General features: G+C 41.6%; 1 protein-coding gene across 2 annotated transcripts in view; it reads left to right on the forward strand.

The window, feature by feature from the left end:
* Positions 1-27,885, forward strand: part of LOC147009809 (disks large-associated protein 3-like) — a 125,592-nt gene that overhangs the window by 87,407 nt on the left and 10,300 nt on the right. For both annotated transcript variants that reach the window (XM_085861142.1, XM_085861144.1), the window contains exons 6-10: positions 2,521-2,558; positions 7,445-7,580; positions 16,598-16,802; positions 17,256-17,833; positions 26,235-26,320. In XM_085861142.1, coding sequence (XP_085717268.1) covers positions 2,521-2,558; positions 7,445-7,580; positions 16,598-16,802; positions 17,256-17,833; positions 26,235-26,320 — 1,043 coding nt within the window. The remainder of the gene's footprint in view (positions 1-2,520; positions 2,559-7,444; positions 7,581-16,597; positions 16,803-17,255; positions 17,834-26,234; positions 26,321-27,885) is intronic.

A 27,885-nucleotide genomic window follows, 5' to 3' on the forward strand; every position in this document is an offset into this window, starting at 1 on the left:
AGCTTCGTGTTTCAGCTCATTGTCCTGCTGAAATGTGAATGTCCTACCCAGTTTCAGATTCATGACTGACTCGAACAAGTTTTCATCAAGGATTCTCCTGTACTTTGCACCATCAATTGTCCCTTCTATCCTGACAAGCTTTTTCATTTTTATTTTTTCCTTCTTTTTTTTCTATCACTCAAATCTTTTTTTTTGGATATATATATATATATATATATATATATATATATATATATATATATATATATATATATATATATATATATATATATATATATATATATATACACTAGCAGGGTGTGCTTGCTCATTGAGTAAGCATACGAACTGCTTCCCCATTGTCTCGGGTTGCTTATCTGCATTTGATTTTTCATACATTTATTTTCTTTTTTTTTCATTTATTTATATTTTCATTTACGGATGCTTTCCGATGGTTCTGTGATTTCTTATGGTGTATGAGCTTCGATGTCCATTGGCACACAAAATTACCATGCTTCCCCATTGTCTCTGGTCACTCACCAGCATTTTTTTCATTTTTTTCCCCCATTTATTTATATTTTCATTTATGGATGTTGTCCGATGATTCTGTGAATTTTTCCGGTGTACCAGCTTTGATTTCCATCAGCATACAAAATCTGAGCTTTTTACGTCACCCGGAAGGTACCGATCTTTAATATCAGTCAGTGAGTCAGTGGTTTGAAAGAGCTTTATATATTAGATACTTTTACATGTATATACATATATATATATATATATATATATATATATATATATATATATATATATATATATATATAAACATACACACACACATACACGTCCATTTGTTTGTTTGTTCCTTCAACGTTTCCAACCCTTTGGGCCAATTTCCCCGAAATGTGCTGTACTGCAATATTTTCACCTGCTGGAGGTCAACGTCACAATAAAAACTTTCAATTATTATCGAAATTGATGGTACAACATGAACTAACAGTGTTATGGCCAATTTACGATCTGGATCGTATGTCAGGTGTCCCCCTCAGCGAGAAGAGGAGCAGAATTTGGTCAACCTGTCTCTATATTAAACTCAATTTTAACTTAATCTCGGCAATTATTTCAATATTATATACTCAAAACTCAATGTCTACCTCTGGTTGCATGTTCTGGCAGGGCCTATTTGGTCATGGCACAAACCCAAAGGCAGGCCAACTGTTATGAAAAATACCAGGAGGTCTTAAAAATCCTCATGAATGCAGATGGGGCAGCTTGATTTTCGTCCCCATCCTAAAGTGTGAACGAACTCGCCTACTCTTTGCGAAAGACAACGTGGAATCTTTAAAATCCACCATTGCTCCCCAGGGCTGGCAGATGGTTCCTCCGGTTTAAGGACCTTCTGATGGATGATGCACACACACACACACACACACACACACACACACACACACACACACACACACCAATGCATCATCTGACATCCAAAACACCAGAGTGACAATTTATAGCTGGGTCAAGATTCAGACCCAGGCTAGGCAGCTCAAAGGTGAATACACATTGAAGCCGGCGGGATAACCTCTAAGTTATTTGGCTGGCTTAAATTCCTCGTCATTCAATGAAGAAGATAGATGTATCATACGTTGAGAAATTTAATTAAACTGTCTGAAGAAGACTGTACAAGAACAAGTATTGCAAATGTCAGTTACTTTTAATGTCAGACCACATGCTTACTGATCACCTCGTGCAGATTTTATTTCTTCTTTTACTGTCTTGGCCCACTAACCATAACTGTTGCAAGCTTGACACTCCGATTTTAATTGCCAATGAAACAACAAGAACCTACGATTTGTCGGATGCAGCCACCTTCCTCAGAACACTTCCAACAATGCAATAAAGTGCTGGCACTTCAACACATGCCCTCGTGCTGGCACTTTATTGTATGGAAGCTGCTTAAAATCTCACATTACATGGCTGAACTCGACAAAAGTGCAGCTGAAAGTGCAGCAAGCTCTCAGGCAAATCTGGGTCAATCAACAGGAAGTAAGTTTGGGTACAGGCCTCCATCATGGATATGACCTCTGGAGATGAGTGTACATCACCATACTCCATAATACCTTGATCTCCATCTCCATAGATGTTTGCAGGTAATCAGCAAAAGCTCACGGGTAAACAAATCTCTTTTTGAATTTTCTGTTGTTGTTGTTGTGTGGTCACACGCCCATCATTGTTGTGAGTTCCTGGAAAGTCAGAACGAGGCCTGATGTCAGAAAGGTCACAGAAGTAATGGGTTTTAATTTCTATGCAGCCAAACAATCCAGTCTTGGGTACAACTGAATAAATGGAATTCTATGCATTAGAAGTGAATGGAACAACCTGTAACAAGAAAAGGATATATTTCAATTTGTTAGCATTCAAGAACGGTCTACTCTGAGCTCTATTCAAAATACTGAGCTCAAATTGGTGGGTATTTTATTTTAGCAAGAATTCATTGTCATAAATCAGAGAATTTTAAAGTACAGTAATTGAAAGACATCTTTTCTTTCACAGATACCGGTGGAGGAATGGAGCAGGAGTTGCCATGCAGGGTGTGTGTCCCAGAACCAATTTCCTGTGACATTCACACAAATCAACTAAGAACGTGATACGAGTCTCCATAACAGTAACACACAGATTCCAGGTTCCGTCGGCTTTTATCGTGCTGTTTGTTCTTTTTCCTGTCCTGCTTCATCCCTTGGATGACTTCCTATAACATGTGGTTGTGAATTTCTGTCTGAAGGCCTGAAAGCTGGAAAGGGGGCATCAATTTATTACGAACACAAAGGGACTAGGAATAACTTGAGAAAGTTGAAATTGAGTGGAGAGGAATGCTAGGGGGGAGAGGGGAGGTAGATTAAAGTGGAGGTTAATGTGGGGAAGGGGATGGGGGTTGCAAAGGAAATTTGAAGAGGTAAGAGTCATGAAGGGGAATAAAGGATGTATGTATGGAGCACATGTGAAGGAGGGGTGGAAGCCCAAAATAGTCACTTTCATAAATGGTGCTTAAGGCCCAGTCAGACCTTGACGTTTTAGCCAGGAATGGCAACGTAAAAAAATGCATGTAAAACGTTGGCGTACGCTGAAGTTTTGAGGTTTTTTTTAAAGTTTTGGTCGTATTCATAACGTGTTGGTCGTATGGATAACGTATTAGTAACGGGCACAGAACGTTTCGTTGTGTTAAAGATAACTTATACCAACGAATGCTTAGCCTGTTGTCGGCGTTCACAACCTATGCCCAACGATAGTTTAACTTAGTCATAGCACGCTGCACGTATCGCCGACGAACTCGTGGCGTTCTCTATTAAAAACCTACCGCTCGCCGATTTAAATCATAACCGCCTGAAAATTGGAAGTGTCAACATCGCAGTCACACCTTGACGATTTCGCCAGCGTATGCCGACCTATGAAAAATGTGTCTAAAACGCTGGGACATGTCGAATACGGTTTGGGTAAGTTGTGTATACGTTAGGAGCACGATGAAAAACAATGAAGTACGCTGGCATATTACGTGGTACGTCTAGTACGTCGTGAAATTTCAAGCATGCTGAAAATTTTACGACGTACTCGACGTATGGCTCACAAGTTCCGCATACGCTGGCATAAGTTCTCGGCACGCTCCGCAATCGTTTACACACGTCGGCCACACGTTACTTGTAAGTTACTCGTAAGTCAAAACACGTCGAGGTAATGTTTACCATACCCGAAACTTAATTTTTAGCCAACGAGTAACGTGCTTTGAACCTATTAGTAGCGTGCTTTGAACCTATTAGTAGCGTGCTTTGAACCTATGTGTAACGTATCTCAAACGCACATTGGAGTATGTAGACGAATTTGATTGACGTCTTTCGGACGACCACAGAACTTACTGAACGTGTTTCTAACTTACAGCTACCGTATAATGGCGTATTGGCAGCGTTTAGGGGAATTGGTATATAAAAATGGGCTTCACAAGAGGAACCCGTCAGTGTTCCAGACTCCATGTTGAGTAGATGTCAATATCAGAAGCAGTGGCAGTAGCAGTAGTAGTAGTAGTAATAGTAGTAGTAGTTCGAGAGAATTTAGTGATGTTGATGTTATTAGTAGTAGTCGTAGTAGTTCGCGAGAATTTACTGATGTCGATGTTAGTAGTAGTAGTAGTAGTAGTAGTAGTAGTAGTAGTAGTAGTAGTAGTAGTAGTAGTTCGAGAGAATTTAGTGATGTCGATGTTGGTAGTAGTAGTAGTTCGAGAGAATTTAGTGATGTCGATGTTATTAGTAGTAGTCGTAGTAGTTCGCAAGAATTTAGTGATGTCGATGTTAGTAGTAGTAGTATTAGTAGTAGTTCGAGAGAATTTAGTGATGTCGATGTTGGTAGTAGTAGTAGTTCGAGAGAATTTACTGATGTTGATGTTGGTAGTAGTAGTAGTATTACTTTCAAGTAACGTGTTACAAAGTGTGAACAACGTTCGTGTAGCGTGCTTACAAAACGTTACTCATAGGTTAGAAATAAGTTTCGGGTACGCTAAACATTACCTCCACGTGTTTCGACTTATGAGTAACTTACAAGTACCGTGTTTCAACGTGTGTCAACGATCGCATAACGTGCCTACAACTTATGGCCAGCGTAGCGGAACGTGTGAGTCATACGCCGGCATACGTCGTAAAATTTCAAGCATGAAAAAATTCGAGGAAAACCCAAAAGTTCAACGTTTAAAGCCAGCGTACTACGACGTATGGCAGTGTTTTTCAGCGTGCTCTCAATGTTATCAAAACTTACCCATAACGTATTCGACGTGTACCAGCGTTTTACACAAATTTTCCAAAAATCGGCATAAGCTGGCTAAAACCTCAAGGTGTGACTGGGCCTTTAATTGCCTTTTTTGAAGGCCTGTCTTGGATTCTTATCCATGTTCTGGCAAAAAAAAAACAATAATAAAGTTGTATGCAATGTCGAAGTTCGTGGAAGAGCTACAACATAGAACAGATCAGGACATAACAGAACAAAACAGTTAAAAGAGATAGGAGACACACATCAGCAGCAGTGATGAGGGACAAAATTCAAATGAGAATTGGAGAACTAAGGGATACGGAGAATAATGAGGGCGAGGGGTCAATATGAACACAACGTCAAGCTGTCAGGAAGGAAAAGCTGGAAACTTGGAAAGAGGTGCACTTGAGGAGGATTAACAGGGTAGACAAGATCATGGTTTTGGATGGGGGATGATCTGAGATGGTGGTGAAGAGCTGTCTTGCAGACTCGGATGGAGCAATGAGATTGAAGAGAACGGGGGAAGTTGGTGGGGGTAAAAAAGGAAAACGAATGTGTGGACATGAGCAGTGATTCTGACGGCCTTTACATTTTCAGATGCTTTCTAGTTAATTACTTTTGTCATTGTGCATAAAACGAGTCACCAATTTAGGTCATGGCTGTGTTCCTAAAAACTGCGACATTATATGAAACGACGTTATTCGGATACGATTTTCTCATATACGTACATAGTGTTTATAATGGGGGATGCATTGCCAGGGAAAATATTTTGGTCATCCTAATTTAACTTAACTTTCACTTAAGTACATATTAGAGATAGAAAGTAAACAAAGCAATACAGAACATGATTTAAATAATGTATGTACACAAATCGACAATTTAATGGTGCAGGTTGAGAGTGGAGGGACGACAAGGAGGTAGAGGCAGGCGCTCCCATGCTTCGGTGGAACGTCTGAGCCGGCGAAGTGACGTGCTGGTACTCCCTCTCACCCAGCACCTAAATGATCACCATACCCGGATGCTAATCGGCTCGAATCCAATCTGTCCTTTAACAAACAATCAATGATTGAAGCCGTTTGCAATCAAGGCAATTCAAATCACTCACAGACCAAGTGACTCCATGTACGTATTTCATATTAGGGAAAATGGGGAGGACGCACAAAGCACAAGGAAGCATTTATTTACACAGTTTATTCACAAAGATATGCACCCCCACTATCTGACGAACGGAAGTACACTGTACTTAAAATTTCAGAAGGAAGTTTTATCAGCCTGGCGCAACTTTCATCAACTATCGCCTCATAATATGTTAACGACGTTCTATGGAAATGACACAAATAGATGACGTACATCAGCCACTTACTTATGCATCAGGAAGAAGATAAGTTGTGGGTTGTTTATTCGCACAGTTAGGCTGCTCATGGTCACTTGAGAGTTGAAATTCCACACTGTTTCTGCATATCTTGTGGGATTGTGAGTTGGACAGGCGACCGTCATGGGCTATGACATGTAGGAGACACGCTGTTTGTTTTGATCGCATTTTCTGTGCTTGATGTGGGAGAACGGGAAGGGGGAGGGAGTTGTGGTAGGGGAGTGAGGAGAGGGTTTGAAGGGTTATGGCTGAAAGAGGTAGGTTGAGGACTTGGGGTGGGAGGCAAAGGTTGATGACTTGGGGTGGGAGGTAGTTGAGGATGGGTCACATTTTACTTTGTGCGGATGTTCCGCGGGTCCCTGCTAGTTACCTCTACCACCGAAGGTAGGCGGAGGTTATGTTTTCACTCCTGTCTGTTTGTCTGTTTGTCTGTCTGTGAACAAGATATCTCAAAAATGTAGACAAATTCATGCGAAATTTGGTGGAGAGGTTGGATGTGTTACAAGGACGAAATGATTCCATTTTGTTGAAGATCCCAATGTGGATCTGGATCCCCGAATTTTAAGTGATTCTACACCATTAAATGATGGGGTTAAAACATTTATATATATATATATATATATATATATATATATATATATATATATATATATATATATATATATATATATATATATATATATATATATATATATATATATATATATATGTCACGATATCTCAAAATGTTGACGGATTTGGACGAAACTTGGTGGACTGGTTGGGTGTGTGACAAGGCCGAATCGATTCGATTTTGGTGAAGATCCGAATCTGGATCCAGATATGAGTTTTTTACTTTTTAAAGTGATTCTTCACCATTGGGGGATGGGGCCAAAAACGATGTATAGTACGTTATTTCAAAAAGTTGTGGACGAGTTATGACAAAACTTGGTGGATGAGTTGGTTAGGTAACAAGAACAAGTCGATTCAATTGTGGTTAAGGTCCGGATCCAGATCCGGTGGCCGACCAGTGGGATACAAAACGTGAACTGTTCAACCTGGCGAGTGTTGCTATAGTTATTATTGTTCTTATTAACCCTCCTCCTCCCCTTGGCCCAATTTATTGTGGAGGCTTTTCCCTCTCAAATCTAATGGATTTTGTTGCATTATATATCACTTACACATGAGAAACATGTTGTTCATCAGGTTGTTCATGCTATAAACTTTTACATGACTATTTAATAGCCAAGCTAATTACCAGTGGTTACTCCAGAGAAATTAACTTTGAATGAAATTTGTGCTGTTCTGTGACCTCGTGACGTGCGCTGTTTGTTGCAGATTTTCACAGAAGGATTCTCTGAATCGTAGCCTAGATAGCTTGGACCAGGTCAGCATTCTACCGTCCGAGGATCCAAACACCAGGATGAGGACTCATGCTTGGGGCCACTTCCACCAGCCAGGAGCCTGCGCTCAGGTGGGTTTTCTGCACCCGTCTTACAGTACATCTTAATTCTTATTTTTCACTTGCAAAGGTACCCTGCGTTGCCGGGCAACGCTGGGTTCCTCCTCCTACCCCTTCCCCTCCATCATCCCACCCCACCCCCTTCTGGACTCCCATCCCTTTTCTGCTACAGGTGGTGGCTCGTGTGTTTATAAGTAATGAATTATGAGAACATAACTGTTTAAAACTCCGAGTAAGGTGTGTTGTGGTAAAAATGTGATCCTATAAAGTTTTGGCGTGATTAACCTTAGGAGCTCAGAGGAGTAGCGTCAAAACCAAACAAATAACATGTCATTCGCTTTTATACAGAAGATAACATCACTCCAAGCTCCTATTGAAATGAAATAACATCCGAAATGAAAGCAGATCGCACAAAATGGGGAAAAATTCGTTTCCGTGTTTAAAAAAATTTTTTAACGAGATGTGACACCGAGGCACTGCATGACACTGCGTGGTCCGCACTTTGTGCTTTGATCCATCAACCAGTTATTAGAAAGGAGAAAATGATGCATTTTTTGTTGTGTTTAGCAGAGTGAACTGTGTACCATAGTACAGGGTGGCGCGGGGTAGCGCAGGTGACCAAACACACACACGCACACACACACACACCTGGTTTTTTTAATTTACTGTTTCTAACAATTCTCTATCTCTATCTCTATCTCTATCTCTATCTCTATCTCTATCTCTCTCTGTGTCTCTCTCTCTCTCTCTCTCTCTCTCTCTCTCTCTCTCTCTCTCTCTCTCTCTCTCTCTCTCTCTCTCTCTCTCTCTCTCTCTCTCTCTCTCTCTCTCTCTCTCTCTCTCTCTCTCTCTCTCTCTCTCTCTCTCTCTCTCTCTCTCTCTCTCTCTCTCTCTCTCTCTCTCTCTCCCTCCCTCCCTCCCTCCCTCCCTCACACACACACACACACACACACACACACACACACACACACACACACACACCTCGTTTTTTTCATTTTGTTTCTAACAATTATATCACACATACACACAATTGTACAGTATCGGCGAATCCGAAAATATAATATAATTTTAAGGATTGCTGTGAAAGATGTTAATTTCACAACATCTATATTCAACTTCATTTAAATTATAAATCTCAAAACATAGTTCAACATAGTTCCCTGACCTGAAGTAAGAACCTTAAAGAGCAGGTTGCGGGTCACCAAACATGTTCTGAAAATTTATCAATATGATTATATGTGCATTAAATAGTTTGATGCAAACTATTGTGGTTACCTATTGGGAAAAATTAATTAAATTTAACTCTGAACTTGTTATTTCTCGAGGCTGTTGAAAAAAACAGCCGCGTGCCCATATATGGATGGTGACGTCACGTTCTCCAAAACAAAGCGGACGCTCACTCGCTCATTGAAGAAGTGTCCAGTTCAGCGGGCCGTTCTTTCGCTTTTTTGAGCTTGCAACTGTCTATATTATCCTTTTTTATTTTGGATTATTGTAGAACAAAGTTATTTGGATATTTGTACATCATGCCTCGTACGTGTGTCGTCATGTTTTGTGAAAATGGCTGGAAAGCGGGTAATCGCTCCCACCGATTCTCGAAGGAATCAAACATTCGCCGGCAGTGGATAAGATTTGTACATACAAAACGGACGAATTTCCCCCCAAAGAAAACGGGTAAAGAGGACCCTTTGGATAGACTTGTCATTTGTGGTGACCATTTCACAGCCGATGATTACGAAGGCAACGCAATGAGTGAGCTCGGTTTCAAAACAAGCGTGATGCTGTGCCCACCATTCAGCCTTCTGCTCCTCAGCTGGCTCCTGCTTCATCTTCTCACACTGTGTCACCTACGATTATTCGCAATTTAGTTTTAATGGCCAATTATTCAATTAGCGCCAACGTATTTTGCCTTTTCGCAATGTCATCACAAGGAAAAACACAAAGAGAAGAGAAGAGAAAAAAAAAACAGAAAAAAAAACGTACGTGCAAAAAAAACAAAAAAACACTTTCAAACAACCACACAGGCCGTTCCTTTGCTCTTGTAAACAACGACTGGATTGGGGCATTGTGTTTATCTATAAATGCGCATAAGAAATCGAGAAATCGAGAAATTATTAGAATACAGTAAGTCATCACTATCCGGAAGTCCGTACGTTGTAACCCGTAATGGGGAACGCGGCTGAGAATCTCTTCCCCATCGGCCACGCCTACGCAGCAACATGTCCTGTCATTGGTTGGTAAATAAATGGCCATAACTTGGGAAGCACTTGTCCGATTAATATCAAACCTTGAAAAGGCACATCCTCAGGTCCCCAGAAATATACCTGGCAAGTTTCAATTAGATCGGACATGTGGTTGTCGAGAAACAGCGGTCACACACACACACACACACACACACATTGCTGGAATTATAGATAGATATGCCACAACAGTCTCTTGAAAGTTGGGGTTTGTTCTAACTGTTCACTTTCGCTGGGGTCAAGCTCAGCTGTCAGAAAGACTTCAAAGCCAAGGCAACACCGGTGTATAATATATTTGGGTCCATCATTGATACATTCTATTTCTGACTCTTGAGTGACTCGAGGGTTAAAAATTATTATATCAAGTCACAGACGAATCAAACTTTACATTATTTTATGCATCGAACAAGAAAATGAAAATCTACAAACCAATCTGTCTGGTGGAGTCTGTCAGTGTGAACTGCCGGGCAGTCAGTCCTGCCACTTGTACACGAAAAAGGCCGTTTTCTTGCACTTGCAAGTGGCTCAAATTTATATGGCTCAGGGCCAGAAACTCCATAGTATAAATTCCCATCATCCTCCGACTCGTCCTTGGCAATATCGGAATGAAAACACTCAATTTCATCGCCGCTGAATCTCTCTCTGATTCGCATCTCGCCATTGTTCACACGCTGTTTCCGAATGTTCACGAAGTTTTCGGAGAACGTGACGTCATAGCATCTTCGGTAACTTCCGGACTGTTTTTCAATCACCGACAAAAGTTTTGACTTAAAAGTTAATTTCAGCATATTTTGAGTTTCAAATGTAAGAAAATAATTGCCCAACGATTATTAATGTGATTACAACCTTGGAATCACGCGAAGTCATCAGCGACCCGAAACCTACTCTTTAACCTGTCAGTAATTGAATGGTTTTCTGACTGCGCGGATCATCAGCTGGGCACCGTTCTTCCTTGAGGTTTCGATCTTTTCACCCTAGAACCTCTCCAAACGGCGGATCCACAACCTCGGTCATGAATCCACATCAGTAGATTACCTACATCAGTCGATCCAGAACCTCAGTTATGTCCATGCAGTCAGCCAACCCATCAATGCAACATCACTTATCAGACTTTACTCGCTGGAGAATTTGATGTATTACCATATAGTTAACAACACCCATCACACATTCTATTATCAGATAATATATTAAATCATGCACATCTTACACACATGCTTTTATTATTTGTTGCCCCTGAATTACCACTGCACAGCAGCATGGGACCGAAGGAACACACACGTTCATTTCCTGTTCATCAACACACTCTCCCTTTTAGTTTATTTTTTCCTTGTGAATTAACACTGTACGAGCAGGTGACTGAACTGCGTATGTGAGATGTATCAGTAGTTTATGATAATGGATGCACCGGGGCGTGGTTAAGCAGAGTCATGTGACCCACTCATGTTCCGATGCTGTGCTGTGCTGTGTTGTGCCCGTGTCCAGATTAAACCTGTTGTTCCCACTTCAGAGCCTTCGTCCATGTCTATCGAGAATATTATAGTGGTGACGAGGATATCTTCGTGCATCGGCATATAGCAAGAATATGCAGTGGGGGATTTTTGGGAAGACGACACTGATCGCCTGAAGCAGTACTTCGTGAAAACAAAATGGACACTGATGAGGACGCTGAAAGGCGGCGAACTGTATTACTGATCATATGTGGCACCCCGACGTACAGCCTCATCAAAGATCTTCTTGCCCCACCCAAACTTTCTGACAAATCATATGAAGAGCTTGTCAATCTCGTGAAAAGAAATTATCACCCTAAACTGGGTAAGATAGTCTTGAGATATAAATTTTGTACCCAGCATCTTCAAGATGGTCAGCATCCGAGTTCATGGCTGATTTATGCAGACTCACTGAACATTGTGAGTTTACAGATAAACTTGAAGAGGCATCAATGACGACTCAATTCTGTGGGAACTCCTCACTGGATCCGGCTCCGATTTGGATAAAGTCATAGAAATAGCCACTGCGTGTATGCAAACTGCTGAGAGCCTGAGTATGATCTCTAACAAGTCAAAAGTTATCCAGCAGGATCCATTGGTTAACAAGATTACCTTTGGCTACAAGCAAAAGTTTTTTTTAGCAAGCCACCAAATTCACCTCCACTTCCTGACATTTCTGAATCGACCCGAAAGGTTGCGTAACTTGTAAGCGTGGTGGTAATCATCAAGCTTTCCAATGTCGGAACAGGAATTATACCTGGGACAACTGCAGTAAGTGAGGACATTTGAAGTGTCGTTGTTCTCGATCCAAGTCGAAGAACTTGTCTCCTGCTTATCACATTGGGGTGAACCCTGAGGCAGCGGATGATAGGTCGCAGAGCACAGCCTGCAGCCAAGAATCAAGTGAGGAACTTTATGAGGTTTCCTCTGTTGGAACAAAGAGCTCCGATGCTCCAATTATAGTTGATCTAACAATCGATAAGATCCCGGTGAGGATGGAAGTTGATGCTGGCACTTCCAGATCAATTATGAGCGAGAGCAAGTTCACCTCCATCTACCCTCCGAGAAACGCTCCTGCACTCCAGCCTGTATATACTGACTTGAGAACATACACCAAGGAGGTGGTTCCTATAGTTGGCTCAGCTAACATAACTGTAGGATATGGAAACAGCGCTCATGTCCTTCCATTACTGATAGTGTGTGGAGAAGGACCGACACTCTTAGGCCGAGATTGGTTTCGAAGAATCAGATTTAATTGGACTGACGTAAACAGAGTCTCCAGCTCTGATGCTGGATATGATACCATGCTCAACAAGTACCCTGGCCTGTTCAAGGATGGTGTTGGCACCTTTGCAGGGCCCAAAGTGAGAATTCATGTTTCTGCAGATGCTCAGCATTGTTCCATCAGGCTAGACCTGTGCTCAACATGATTCAATCAATGATCGAATGTGAGCTTGACCGCCTGCAGAGTGAGGGCATCATCTCACCAGTCGAGTACTCCGACTATCGTTGCATGTATGCATGCAGTGCGGCACCTATCGTTCCAATACTCAAAGCAGATGGAACAGTGTGCATCTGTGGGGACTACAAAACGACGACCAACCACTATTCAAAACTGGATGGCTCCCCTTTGCCCCGAGTAGAGAATCTGTTCACCACTCTCATGGGTGGCCAGACATTCAATAAGCTTGACTTTGCCAATGCCGATGCTCAAATGGAACTGGATGATGATTGCAAGCCCTATACATGCATCATCACTCATCGAGGACTCCACATGTACAACAAGATGCCCATTTGGAATACGCTCTGCTGCACTAATCTTCCAACGCAAGATGGAGACATTATTGAAAACTGAACCAAAGACAGTCGTATTTCAGGGCGACATACTAGTGACTGGCAAGTCACAACATGAACACCTCGAGAACCTAAACGAAGTCCTCAATTGGCTGTCACAATCTGGGTTATGCCGAAGTTGTGAGAAGTGTTCCTTCATGGCATGTGAAGTTGAATACCTGGGTCATCAAATAATTTGTCAAAGCATTTTGCCCTCTCCGAGCAAAGGTGAAGCAATCTTCTTTTGACGTTTTGTGGTGTTTTCAGATCCACGAGGCTCTATGTGAACAAAGGAGCCTTGAGGTAATTCATAATACTTTATGGATTTCTCGCTCTCTTTTTAAAATCTCAGAACCATCTTGCAGAGTCTGGAATGCTTCTGGTTCAAATGGCCAAGCAGCAGCTTGTAGAGCACTCACCAAGTAGCTGAAAGCACTCAAGCAAGCATTCCAACAAAATGGTTGAAGCAAACACTGTATCGCCATGGATCACAAACATCGGTTCATAAGAAACAGCTCGCTTAGCAAGCAATTAGCGATGTGTACAGCGATTCTTCGGTATGAAGCTCAATCTTACAGAAACCATTTCAACATTTTCCAAGGCAAGGCATTTTTAGTAGGCCGAATCAAAATGGCAGCTAAGACCCATGATGCAAAGTGAAGTTGGGCTGACCCAGGATAAGCCTTTCATGAAGGTAAACCTTTAATCAACTCCAAAAGGGTTGTTTTAATGTACCCAAACATCCAGTTTTCATTCGTGCACTCTCTTGGAGTTCCCGTAATATGCATGCAAAGTTTTCAGGCCGCTAGATTTGATGGTTTTGGAGGAGGAGACACACACACACATACACACATACACTGACTGACAGACTGACTAACATTTATCATTTAAGATGTAAAGGGGCAGGCAAGGTGGGGGAGGAAGAGGCATCATGTGACTGCAGTATGGTTCCCATCATATGCTGCCTTTTTGGCTGCTGGTTGCATCATTAGTTAGGGGCACGGCAATGCCATTGATGCAGTTCCCCTATTACCAGTACATTGGTGCTCATTTTGCCAACCTCGGAAGGATGACAGGCTGTCAACCCCCTGGTGTTAATTCAATGAAACACCTCAAACTTAATATCCTAGGATCCCAAGCCACCACCCTAACCGCTAAGCCAACACCAGGCTTTGCAGTCTGGTGATGGTGAGACTGATGCCAATGGTAGTTATCATCATTGCCTTGATGTGACACATCCACAGTCCAGGTTGAATATTTCTCATTGGTGAAAACGTCAGTCCTCAGCCTTACCTGCTTGTTGGTGATGCCATAATTTTATTATTATTTTTATTTATTTATATGGATCTTTACAACTACAAGCAGTTTTTTTTTTATAACTTTACAACTACAATATAACAAATAGTGATATGAATAACATTTTGATTAAAGATATGATCAAACGGCATTAAAATCCATTGATACATTGTGGTGAGATTAATTTAAACCCTATATTACAATCGGTTTGCATTGCATTGTTCTTGCCAAATGGGAACCACCTATCTAACCGTATAAAGTGAAATGGAGAATTGGGTTTTTTTGGTGTTTTTGTATTTTGGAGGGTTCGGGGTGGGGTGGGAATGGGTGGGTGATGGCATGATTGTGCATCATGCTTGTGTGCCCTTAATTTTCATCTTTTGTGGAGTGGGATGGGGGGAGAAGGGGTGCTGGGAGGATGTTCTGGTATGACCAGCCCGTGGAACATATCCAGTATTTTCAGTGTAACATGACTTGACGGTATTTTTAAAATATCATCATATTGGCTTGTGGATGTTAAGTATGCATGGTTGAAATAGTTGGCCATTGTGTGCCGCGGTACCCTGGAAAAAACGGAAAAACTTTGGACCTCTATCTCTGAACCCGCACCAAGGAAATAATTGAAACTTGGCACAAGGCAAGTACTCCTCATGGGGAATGAGATTGATTTTTTATGACGTTATAGGTGGCCTAGTTATAACGTCACAATTGCATATGGTGAACGCCACATCCGATCAGTATGAAAATTTTTGAGGGTCATCTAGGAATAAAATGATCCACAGAAAAAAAATTCATTATGCAATCAGCCAAATGATTCGGCAGCCATATTGTTTAAAAAAAAAATTTTGACCTTCAAAAATCTTCTCTGAAGTGGCTGAACAAATTGAGGCGAAACTTTACACGTATGACCGCCTGTCCATGAGGAACAAAAGGTTCACACATATATCATATCATAGATCACATGGTTGGCAGCCATATTGGATTTACCCTAAAGCCTCTAAAAATACACTAATCAAAAGAAGTCCTGGCAAGGGTCTGCAATCTGCTCTTTTTCTTGTTGTTACTGCGATAACTTGTGACCCACTAAAGGGATTTCAACCAAACTTGGCACAAGTATGGAATGGAATACATACATGGAATGATTCAATTTTGGGTTCAACAGGCAAAAGATCAAAGGTCACGTGCCATTTTAAAATAATTTTGCAGACCATAACTCACATTATAAGGATCTGATATTGTCTCACTTTTGTGACCTTTAATTTTTCTTGTCTCCCTCTCTATCGAGTGCAGCCTGTGGCTGCTGGTTGCATCATTGGTTGGGACACGGCTATGCTGCTGATGCAGTGTCCCCCTTACCAGTACGCTGGTGCTCATTTAGCTGACCTCGGAAGGATGACAGGCTGAATCAATCTCCTGGTGTATTTTAATTCAGCGGCCAACGGGGCTTGAACTCAGGACCCTAGGATCCCAAGCCACTACCCAAACCACTAAGCTAACACCAGGCTTAATTTTTCTGGTGACCTTTAATGAAGTTCAAACGTGACAATGAGTTGACATGTAACCCGCTGTTACATATAACCCATGGATATTTTCATTCATGGACAGTTTTGTGTTGTGTTTTTTCTGTTATCGTGGCTTCAAGTTACAACTAGTGGATGCCAAATGTTATCTGTCTAACCCACCGAGGAAGTAATAAACATTTATATCAGTGAGTCAGTGGTTAGAAAGAGCTTTATAGATTTTAAGCAATGGTGATGTACTAGCCTAATGTGGTCAGGATCCTATTCATAGACTGGCATCCCAAAGGTTGTGGGTTCATATCCGGCTGAAGGCGACATTATGAAGGATTTGAATACTCAGTTTATCGAAGCTGAACTAGCCTCAATAAAAGCCCAACTGGTTGACTAATGATCTTCAGCGAGGGAGTAATCTGTCTCCCACTCCTATTCAGATCTACTTGCAGCACCTGTCCACACCTTGTGGTTGAACCTCAATTGCCTTGAGGACAACTTGTGATTGCCAATAAACATAGCAATCCCTAAATCCACTGAATGTGGAGTAAGATAACCAATTGTTCAATAACTCAACCAAATGGTAACTTTCTTGAAGTTTCCACGAAATATAACCTCCCACAGACCATCACACTAAAGGTTCACCTTTCAACTACCCACAGGCTCGCAAGTCGGGTCCAGGCCGCCAGACAGCCACGTCCCAAGTGATGCAGGCACTCGATCTTCCCCGTTGCCTGGGCACCAGACGCCATAGCTACTTATATGCCATACAGGCTGGTTATGGGCCTGATGACGAGCGAACTTCCCTTTGCTCTGCGACTCCTTCAGCACTAGGCCACTCTACACGTGGCTCAATGCGGCCCAACTGTGAGTACTGCTGTGAAATATGAAAACCAATGCAAAGAATTCCATTATAATCAACAAAGGAAAATTAATCACCATTGCCATCAACATCATCAGTCTGTGTTTTCCAGGCAAAAATGGTATAGTTAGAACTGTGGTTGTACTCCTGGCAGTCCTCATATACTTCCTGGCAGTTCAAGTTAACTCTAGAATTACTATAGGCTTCCTTATTGTGGTTTATTTACTGCAGTAAGGATTGCTGGTAACTGAAGTGATTACAGTTCCAATTACAGTGGTCTGCAGAGAATAACTGCTTAAAACTGAAGTTAAATCGATGGTCGAAACTGTAGCAAGGACTTTAGTAAAGGGACACTATTTTTGCCTTGGAATTCAGTGAATTAATAGGGAAAGCCTGGGCACCAATTCAGTAGCTATCTTTGTACGTTGTTGCTGAATATTCTTCTAATTCTTTTCCAGCTGCAATTTATGCAACCATTTACCGGAAGGCTCTTCCACCACTTCCATTAAAGGCCACACAACAGTTTTTGTCGAAGCCTTCATCATCTGTCTCCACACAGAGCAGCACAGAGTCAACGCACGATGGCATTACCAAACTGTTGGGTGGACAACTGGAGGCAGGCGCCGAGTTGTTTGCTCGCTCTCCGGGCAGTCAGAGCAGCAGGACAGAATCGGCGCAGGATGAGTTTCCTGGCAAAACTGGCACTGAACAGGAAGCCGAGGAATTGCCTCGACCTGCACCTGCAGGAGATCATGAGCCAGGTTCTGCACACTCACCAAATGATGGTGCCAAGGGAATAGTGAGTGATAAAAAAGTGGCAGCGACCGTGATTCGAGGAGAGGGGGTGACGTGGACACGTCAGGGCCAGAACTCGAGTGAGTCTCTGGAGAGCCTTGACAGCTCACCGCCAGAGCGGGCACGTGAGGCGGGTGAAGGTGCTATTGAGGCTCGTCCTGGCTCAATGGACAAGTTGATGGAGAATGAAACAACGGTAGCAGGCTGTCAACTTGGTGAGAGACTCTCCGTGGGCATACAGGTAAGATATATTATCTCACTCAAAAATGAAAGTATCACAAACAGATGCTGCTGCCCATCAAGGCAAGGCTCAGGGCCAATGTTTTCACTACTGAGAATGGTCTTCATGCAGAAATGTATTGCTACAGCAAGCAATAAACTGTTAAGTACCCTCCAATGGAAGAAGGGAGAGGCATCACTGAACTGAAATAGGCAGATGATGAGACCCAGTGTCGGTTTCATCATCATCTTGCACGTGACATTGGGTGTTGTCAGGTGTAGACTAACTTATCTCAGTTTTAAACTTCAAAATCAGACCTTCAAAATTAGACAAAGATGTAGAAAGTTAATTTTTGGGGGGATCTTCAATGTCATGTGACACCTACCCCATCTCAGCCCTTTGGGTGGTAGTTAATAATGGAAACACGACGTCTGCACAGTCCACGATGATGACCACTCAGTGGTTGAAACGTTGGACCTGAACCTTGCCGGTTAGTAACTCAGCTAGTTGGTGGTGCCTTCAGTTTTGAATTTGGATATTCCCATCGACAACCAGTTTTTTTGTTTGTCTTGGAAAAATTAATTTATATTCTTTAAAAATGTCAAATACATGAACATACATATTTAGCAAAGTAATTAAAGAATGGTCTGGCTACTAAGCGGCAGTCTACAAGGCCTTTCGCCATAGCTCAGTGGAGTACTGCTCTCTCCCTCAGTGGAGTACTGCTCTCTCCTATTGGCTGGTGCCCCAGCATTACATCTGTCCCTCCTGAATTTTGTGGAATCTAAAACTCTCAAAATAATTTGAATATCCATTGATTAAGTCAAAGCACAGGGTCTGTTGCTTTCGTATTGCAGGCAGATCTGTAGTCCCTGTTTTTCACTGCCTCTTCTCCAATATTGCTCCCTCTGCTCACTCAGGCCTCCAACCCTCCCTATTTTTTATTTTTTGTATCCACTGTCGAAGCTCATAATATGAGAGCTAACACACAGAATGTACAACAATGGGAGCAAGAGACAAGAGGGGTGGGAGAGGGAAGGAAAAAAGCCAGTGTAGAACAGAGACATGAGGAGATCTGTGGAAGGGAGAGGGATGGGGTAGGGTACACAGGGTAAACAAGATGGACACTACAGGGACTTTCAGGAAGGAAAGCAGGGAATTTGAAGGAGGTGGGTTTGGGGCGGATTAGCTGGGGTAGAAAAGATCATGGTTTTGGATGGGAGAAGATAAGAGATGGTGGTGAATAGCTGTTTTGAAGACCTGGAGGCAAAACTGAGATTGAAGAGAGTGTGGGAGTTTGTTCCAATGGTGGGGAAAAAAAGAGGAATGAAAGGGTGAAGGTGATCAGTGATTCTTGATTTTGGTAGTTTTACTAGAAGGGGGTTGCTGGTGGACCTTTTGTTTTTTTTGTTTTTTTATGGACAAGCATTGCAAAAACCAAAAACAGTGCCCACTTGTACCATGAAAGCACAGAGCATCAAAAATACAAGTGAGAGAATAATAATAGTTAAAGAAAAACAAGGTGATAGAATCGTACATACAAAACATTATCATAATTATACTCTATTCGATTTTAAGATATTTGTGTGCTCTGGAGCAGAAAGCCTTGATCCCGGATGTTGTTGGGTGACTTACAGTGGCATCTGGTAAACTGTTCCACACTGGAATCATTGTGGGCATAGAGGAGCGGTCATACTGAACAAGTGACCAGTGACCACTCTCTATCTTGCCAGTAAGACACTGCACACCATATCTTCCAAAGGAAGCACTTGCTCTGGTGAATCTTGATGGAATCCATAATGGAGGCCCTGGGCCTTGCCCTGCTGGGCAGCTCAATCTGTTTGAGGTAGCATGGTCTTCAGAAGTGCTAAAACTTCTTCTGTGTGCAGTCTGTACATCAGACCCAGATCTGCTACAGTTCTCCTGTGTGGAAAGGGATCGATATTCAATTCCTGTGGAGGGGCCTTGATGATACGTACAGCACGACATTGCACATCACCTTGCTTTTTAAGATACATGGCACTTGCAGACATCCATACAAGGGGAGCATATTCCATTGTGCTCCGGACATGGGCTTTGTACATTTGGGCTCAGCCAAGCAGATCCAAGTATGGAGCAATACTGCGAAAGGCACTCACTCTTTGTTCAGCTCTAATGGCGATGGAGTTCAAGTGAGACTGGAAACCCAAGCTCTGGGAGAACCTGACTCTAATTATGTCAAGCTCATGTACATGCTGCAAGAGCTTGCCAGCAGTGGGAGACAGGTGTGTGTGTGTGTGTGTGTGTGTGTGTGTGTGTGTGTGTGTGTGTGTGTGTGTGTGTGTGTGTGTGTGTGTGTGTGTGTGTGTGTGTGTGTGTGTGTGTGTGTGTGTGTGTGTGTGTGTGTGTGTGTATGGGCATGTGCGTGTGTGTGTGTCATTTACTGGATCCCAAAAACCCTTGTAAGATGAGGTTCATCATCGCAAGTGGAGAATGCAGTTTGAAACCATTGTCAGGTAATATTACAGGGGCGATGAAACAAATTTATAAATGCTTAAAAACCTACCATGAAAAGGTGAGGTTTTATTCTGGTATTAAAAAAAATTCTGGGTCATTGATCATTCCAAACCTCAAATTGACAGTATCGACAACATTAATAACAAGAAAAAGAGCAATCAGAGATTGTAGACTCTTGGGGAACATTTCTATGAAGTTTCCCCTCGATCTGTCCAGCCGTTCTGGAGAAGAAGATTTTTATTGGTTTTTGGGTAAATCCAATATGGCTGCCAAACCATGTGATCTAATCAATTTTTTTTTTTTTTTTCAAAAATCCAAACCAACCAAAGTCAAACCAAAAATCAATTTTTTTCCTTTCAAATTAGGTTGCGATTTGAGAAAAACAATTTGTGTTTGGGTTCTCCTTTAAAGTCCTCACTCACCCAGAAGAGGATCATGGCAAACTGTTAGTTATAGTATCATCCTCTGATGGCTCCAAATCTTGGAGTTTTGATGACCCAATGAAAATGGCAACACTGATTTAAAAACAATTTGGAGATGTTTACAGTGCCAAAAAGCTCAGATTCGTTGACCTATTAATCCAACATAAATCGATTGCCCAGTTGGAAATCCTTTTGAGAGCCTTTCATTTTGGTGGTGTTCAAGTCTCCTGTTTGACTCTTTGGTGTCTGAGAAAAAGTCAAGGAGTTAGTTACGGGATTGCTTCCTCAACTGAAATGGATGGCATTAAGAGTCATCCAGCTGATGTGAGAGTTGTTGACGCCCATCATCTCGCAACTGTTAGGGATGGGGTCAAGGCTGAAATCACATCAGTGATTTTTACCTTCGGCAATCCTGTCTTAGTCTCCTAAAGTGTTTCTGAGCTATCAAGCCTTCATTGTACGTGAATATATCCCTTCCCCTTAATATGTGACAAGTGACAAAAGTTTGGGAATACTGCTCCAGCCTGTTGGGGCAAACAATGCTGCCGCAAATGTAATAGAGACCACGAATACAGTAGCTGCAGAAGTGATAAAATGTTTTGTGTCAACTGTGGTGGGGATCACAGTGCAGCTCAGGATGCCCCGAATTCCAAAGAGCTGCCCAAATCCAACATATTAAAACTGAAGGAAAGCTGTCTTATACTGAGGCTGTTCTTAAGGTACCCAAGAGTAGGAATCCAATAAACGAAGATCAAAACTTATGCCCAGGTCAAAATTTTGACAAAATTGGTGCGAATTCAGACCGAGACTAAAGATCAAGAATAACAAACTGAGAGTATATTCGCTGATGTTGACGTGAAGATTACCAAAATGGGGTTCATCCATTTTATAACCAAAGTAGGAAATTGTGCAACCCAAGCAAAAAGGTGATCAGAGAAAATAAATATAATTTCCTCTGTAGCCATTAAACATCTGGGTTGTGAGGGCATTTCTTCCAAAGATATCAATAAAATATTCAGTAAGTCAGCAAATAAAATCAGTGGGATGGACCCTCAAACCGTCTCAGATTCCACCATGGAATAATAACAGTTATCCAATGAAATGCAAAACGTTTATTGGTGATCTTACAACCAAACTAGATATAATCTGCATTCAAGAAATCTGGTTAAAATGTCACAACAAACCAATACCCTCATACGTAAGGACAGAGCAAGTGTGAATGGAGGTGGATGTGAGGTGTTTATTAGTCCCCTACTGGTTTCATCAGAGGGTACTATAGGTTTTCTCTCTGTCTATCCATCCCACCTGTGGTTTTCCAGACTTTTTTTCCCCCATACCCTTTAACATATTCAACTGGAACTTGGTACGTGGCTTTATTATGATAAGTTACAGAACAAGTTCGAGTTTTAGGCCATTTCGTCAATTTTTCATAGAGTTGTGCCCTTTTTAAGCTTAGAAAATATCACCTATTATACAAGGGTCAGTGTTCAACTGCCCTGACTCCACCCCACCGCTTTGCACCCATTGGCTAGACAGCTGGCTTGACTCCGCCCCAATAAAATCATGCACCACCATTGCATGAAGCAGCACAGATCGGTAGGCCTCTGGCCTAAGGCCTGGGTGTTAGTCCATGCCCCAGTGCAATCGGAATAATCCCAGGTATATAACCACGATGTATTATATATGCACACAAGCCGTACGTATCTTTTTGCTTCATGTATGTACATCGGGTTATTTTTAATATGAAATAGGCAAAGCCGAGTTCCTTCTTCTTCTTCATTTTTGATCTGACATTGGCTCAAACGTGCATTAAATTTGATCTCTGGTTTGTTATCCCAGTTGTCTTTATTCATTTTTAGTCTACAAAAGGTATCAGAAAATGTAAATTGCTTTTCTTTTAATTTTGCCAAATTAACCCAAACACAGGGGTTGGAGAGTTTCTTCTTCTTCATTTACTTCCGGTATTGGCTCGAGTGTGTGTTAAATGCAAACAAATTTTTATCCCCTGAACATTTATTGGGACTGGTAGGGGACATGTATTGCAAAGCAATTCACACTCTTCTTAAGCTCAGTGTTCCTTTCATGGAAATTTATTGTAATGCTGAACTGGAATGGAATGTTATCAAAATACTTGGCACAAGGCAAATTGTTGCCATCATAAATTTCTGTTATCCCTGCCAACCGTTGATCTATAACACGCTCCAATAGTTATTAAGGAGCTGTAAAGGGGTGATTCCTTGGTGTGGTGATTTCAACAGCCACAATATTATTTGGGGCTTTAAACTTACTGACAGAAATGGTGAATGCATTAAAAATATAATCAAAGTATTTGATTCAGTGCTTTTAAATGATGGTAATGGGACTTACACCAATCCATCCACTGGACAGTCTTCTCCACTTGACCTCACCTTTGTGCAGAAATGAAGTATGACTGGAGGGGTAACGATAGTTTGGGGAGTGACCATTTCCCCCATGATCACGAACCTCAGATTGGAAAGGACCGAGATGATTTATTTTATCAATTTCATTTTCAGTTTTTTTTTTTTCCCACACTTAACTCAATCCAAAAATACAAGAAACACATCAAACAAGAAAACAGTGGAAGAACCTGAAAAAAGCAGGGCTTGTAAGATTTCAGGTCCCATGACAATGTGTTGTGATTAAAAATACTGTATCTAAATTATGAAAAGTAAAAAGAGACAGAAGCAAGGAGGATATTTTAAAACAAGATAACTATATTGAGAATAACAAGGAGTTGGGCAGACAGAAGCCAAACTGAAGAAATCTAAAGTAGAAATGACCACAAATGGAGGAATGGGGGTGTAGGGGTAGGAATCAGCTAGAAGGCAGTTCCTTACGTTAGCATCTCAAAATCACTCATTACTCATTTATTCGCAGTGATTATTGTATCAATTTCAATTTATTATATACGAGTGTGGATCGGATCGTTACACTCGCCTCTCCACACGTCGTGACAGAGATTGACGTCACAGATTTGCTCTGTTGTCATTATTTACACCAATCATAATACAAACATTTCTTTTGTTCAAATTTATTTATATATTGGTGAAGTTATATTTATTTGTAGTTTATTTGCAATATAAAAAGGTCCAAGTGGTCAAGGGTCTAAGCTGTCTAATCTGTCTGAAGGGTGTAAGGGGTCAAAATGGTGTTAAGGTTTAAGGGGACTCAAGGGACTTAAAGGTCTAAAGGATCTTGGAGTCAAAAGGGTATGTATAAGTCTAAAGGGTGAAGCGATCTAAAGGTGTCAAAAGTGTTGAAAGGATCTTAAAAGTAAAAGGGTTCTTAAGGAGTCTTAAAGGCTCTAAACGGTCTTGGGGAACTTTTGGGTCCTCGGGGTATTTTGTTTCTTCACGGTATTTTGGATCCTCTTCATGAACCCTCAATGTACTTGTAGTATCACATAAAATAGGTCCAGGAAGTTCAAAGACCGAGTTGTGAAAAAAAACGTAAAATTTGTTTTCCATATTTTAATGACAATCAATTTGCCTTTCGCCACTTGGAAACATGCTGAAGATCTATATTGAGAGTATCCAATAATATATTAACATCACGATGAGGAAAGAAAAGGCTAGAATCATCAACAAATAGGATGAAGGACAGTACATCAGAGGCTTTATGAAAATCATTAATCATGGAGTTATGGTAGTACTCCATATAGAGGGATAATACAGAGAAAAATGGCAACCCATTCAATTGTGTACACAAATATACACTCATAAACTACTACAGAGTGAAGTCATAAGCATTTAAAAGCCATCTTATATATTATTTCCGAGTTTGTGGTTTCGTGTCGCGCTATCTTCGACTTTGTTCTGCGCTCGAGTAATGTGACATTCGGCTTACATTATCTCAAAGACCATATGAGGTGCATGGTACAAAAAAAGTAAATAAAATGGTTCTGAAACAGTGAAATCGTATTCCACTTACTGCATTAAAGTAAAATTACTACTGATACTCTGCATCAGTTCCTTTCTCAAACACACCCACCCCAATATGTCGCGCAGAGCGCAGGTTATGCGAGTACCTTTTATTCTCGAGTGCTTTCGGAACTACCAGAATTTAAAATGATGCCAAAATACATCACTAAATTACCACAACGAGAGATGGCTAAAACACCAATTTGTACTTCTTTTCTTCCCCTCTAAAACCAATGTAAAACTGTAGCCCAACCTAACTCAATAACTGCCGAAGCCATGATAGTGATTCCAACACAAATAAGTTACTTTGTCTCTGGGCTAGTGCACGCAACCCCAAATTAAAAAATATATAAAGCTTTCACCGTTTCATTAGGAAAAGAAATCGAATGTAAATATGGACTCAACGCTCAACGAACTCGCTGAGCATCGTGGGATAGGGAAAGATAGGAACAGTACTATTCTAAAAGTGATACATATCCAAACCATCCACCAAATCAACTGAAACAAGAATTAAAACAATTTCATAACATAGATGGATTTAATTCATGCCAATATAACAATATATAAAACATTAAGCATTTTATTATTTTTTTGTAAATGATTTTTTTAAATGATAATTCGCATCGATATTTCCGCATATGTGTTAATCCACATCGTGGACTGAACCAAAAGCCAGGATTGAGAGAGGGAGGGGTAGAGTGTACCATAAGCCAAATTTAATAACATAGATGGATTTCATCCATACCAAAATGACAAAATGTATAAAACATTAAGCATTTTTGCAGAAACAAGAAAAAAAAACCATTTAACAAAAAATGTAGAAATATGGAGGGATGAAATCTCAAAGAAACCTAATGAAGGTTTTTTTGGTTGAATGGTTTTCATTAGCAGGAACAATTGTCTGGATGACGATGGATGGTTGTTCTGTGCAGATTATACGGTTTTACCGTTTGAGACATAATCCGCAACGATGCTCACCATAACAGTCAGGAGGTGCGTCTGATGTATAAATGACAAATGTGGGCATCATTGGTTAGATATTTATTGATATACAATCCTGATGAGAGCAAATATGCCCGAAATCCGTGTTGGTGGTTCTGTTTGTTGGTTAGCTGATGATGACCAGATAATCTTTGTCACTTTGATAGAGTCACTGGGCTGAAGCCTCTTTGTTGGAGGCAACGCTTTGGTGTGGATTGTGTCCAATGGGAATCAGTGGAGTGCTCATCACACTCATGTTTCGATTTTCCTGCTGGTCACATCATGTGCCTTCTGGTTGAATGGTTTTCATTAGCAGGAACAATTGTCTGGGTGACGATGGTTGTTCTGTGTGGATTATGCGGTTTTAGCGTGTGAGACATCATCTGTTGCGATGCTCACCATAAAAGTTAGGCGATGTGTCTGATTATGTATATCGTATATTGTATAGTGTACAGATATACTTTTTTATTTTTTTTGTTGGAACAATTTTTCATCCATTAACAGCTTCTTAAATAGGAATGTTATCCATTGATCAGCATGTAGACAACACTATGTACATCATGAAATGCAAAATGTCTGCAGGTGGATAGCGGGGAATGTGTGGAGCAAGAAGAAATGGCTGGAAGCAAGTTCCAGTCTGTGGGCATTCAAGTGGAAGAAGAAAGCAGGTAATGATAATTAATATAATATTTTCTTCTTAAAGTTTTTCTTGCGCTGACATTTCCTCATATGTATAACTTGTTTTGTTCTTGTGTCAAAAAAAATATTGTTGTGGGCCGGGGGTTGGTGGCGAGAACGACTATTAGGTGGGGAAAGTTTGCGTCGTCTCCCACCAAACTCCCCGGAATTGTAGGCCATTGCTCGAATAGCTCCGCGAGCCGGTGGGTCGTTTAACCGACCGTGGTCGCCAATATTTCAACCGCATAGCATAGGGTCTATTTGTCTACAACCAATTTACCGAATTAACTACGCGATTTTGACTACCGGGGAAACCATGCCACGATGTATGCTGGTTTGCTGCACAGCTACAGGCCGAGTGGCGCAGGCCGAGCAAGACGTCTTGCTCGAACCGGGTCACTCTACCGACTCCGGTAGAGTTCCAACTACCGACTACCAACTCCGGTTCGGGTGCAGCCGAGCGGAAACTGCCAAAGCCGTGCCGGCTGGAATTAACGGATCATCGGGGATAAAACCCCGCCTAAACTCAGATCCGAACCATGCTGGACCAATCCAAGAAGGGATGGAAATGAGCTGGGAACATTTCTAACAAGTTTTATTTACAGTAAATGAAGACACAAAGCAAGACTTAACGCGAATATGCAAGAAGTATTTACAATGATCCAAAAACACTTATTCAGTTCTACTTAAAGACGGGCCCACACGCAGACACACACACAAATGAAAAGAAACCCAGAGTTCTTTATTGGACCCTCGCAGCCGTGGAGAGAGACAAGCTGGGGGTCAGAGTTTGGCTGCTGACAACAGAGACAAGCTGTTGCAAAGGTTGTCGTGAAAGAGTTACAACGTTCGTGGGAGCCGAGAAACCGGAACCGCGAGATCTTGCCTTGGCACATCAGGGTGCGAGAAGGCAGCTGATTGGTGGTGGATCGTGATTGGCCGAGGGGTCATGCAGATTGGATGGTTGTTAGATGGCTTGTTAGATGTAATAACCTAACTAAAAGAAATCGCAACACACGCCTTTGATTCTCCCACTAGACAAAAGGAAGGGGATCTGACTACACACATACTTAACGACATAACTGACTTTTGGGACATCTGTATGTTGAATGCATTTGGTTTCCAGATCCGTAACAATATATAAACCTGGTTTTAGAACAACTCGGCAGTGCATCCAATATTTTTTGTGTGGACTTTGGAGTTTTCTTGCGTTCAAATCTGATCGTTTTTGGATAAGCTGGATATGGTCGTGCTACACAATGTGGAGGCAGCAGCGGTAGACGATGTAGACACAGTAGCGGTAGACAGCAGTGACAGATGAAATGAACAGCAGCGGTAGTCAAGGTGGACACAGCAGAGGTAGATGAGGTGGAGGTAGCAGCAGCAGGTGAGGTTGACACAGCAGCAATAGATAAAGTGGAGACAGCAGCAGCAGACGAGTTGGAGACAGCAGCATTAGACGAGGTGGAGACAGCAACGGCAGACGAGGTGGAGACAGCAGCGGTAGATACAGTTGAGGCAACAGGAGCCAACAGACAAATGAACATTGTTAAAT

Source organism: Eptatretus burgeri, chromosome 17 (assembly GCF_056783735.1).
Source record: "Eptatretus burgeri isolate ZD-2024b chromosome 17, Ebu_testis_v1, whole genome shotgun sequence".
Classification (NCBI taxonomy): domain Eukaryota; kingdom Metazoa; phylum Chordata; class Myxini; order Myxiniformes; family Myxinidae; genus Eptatretus; species Eptatretus burgeri.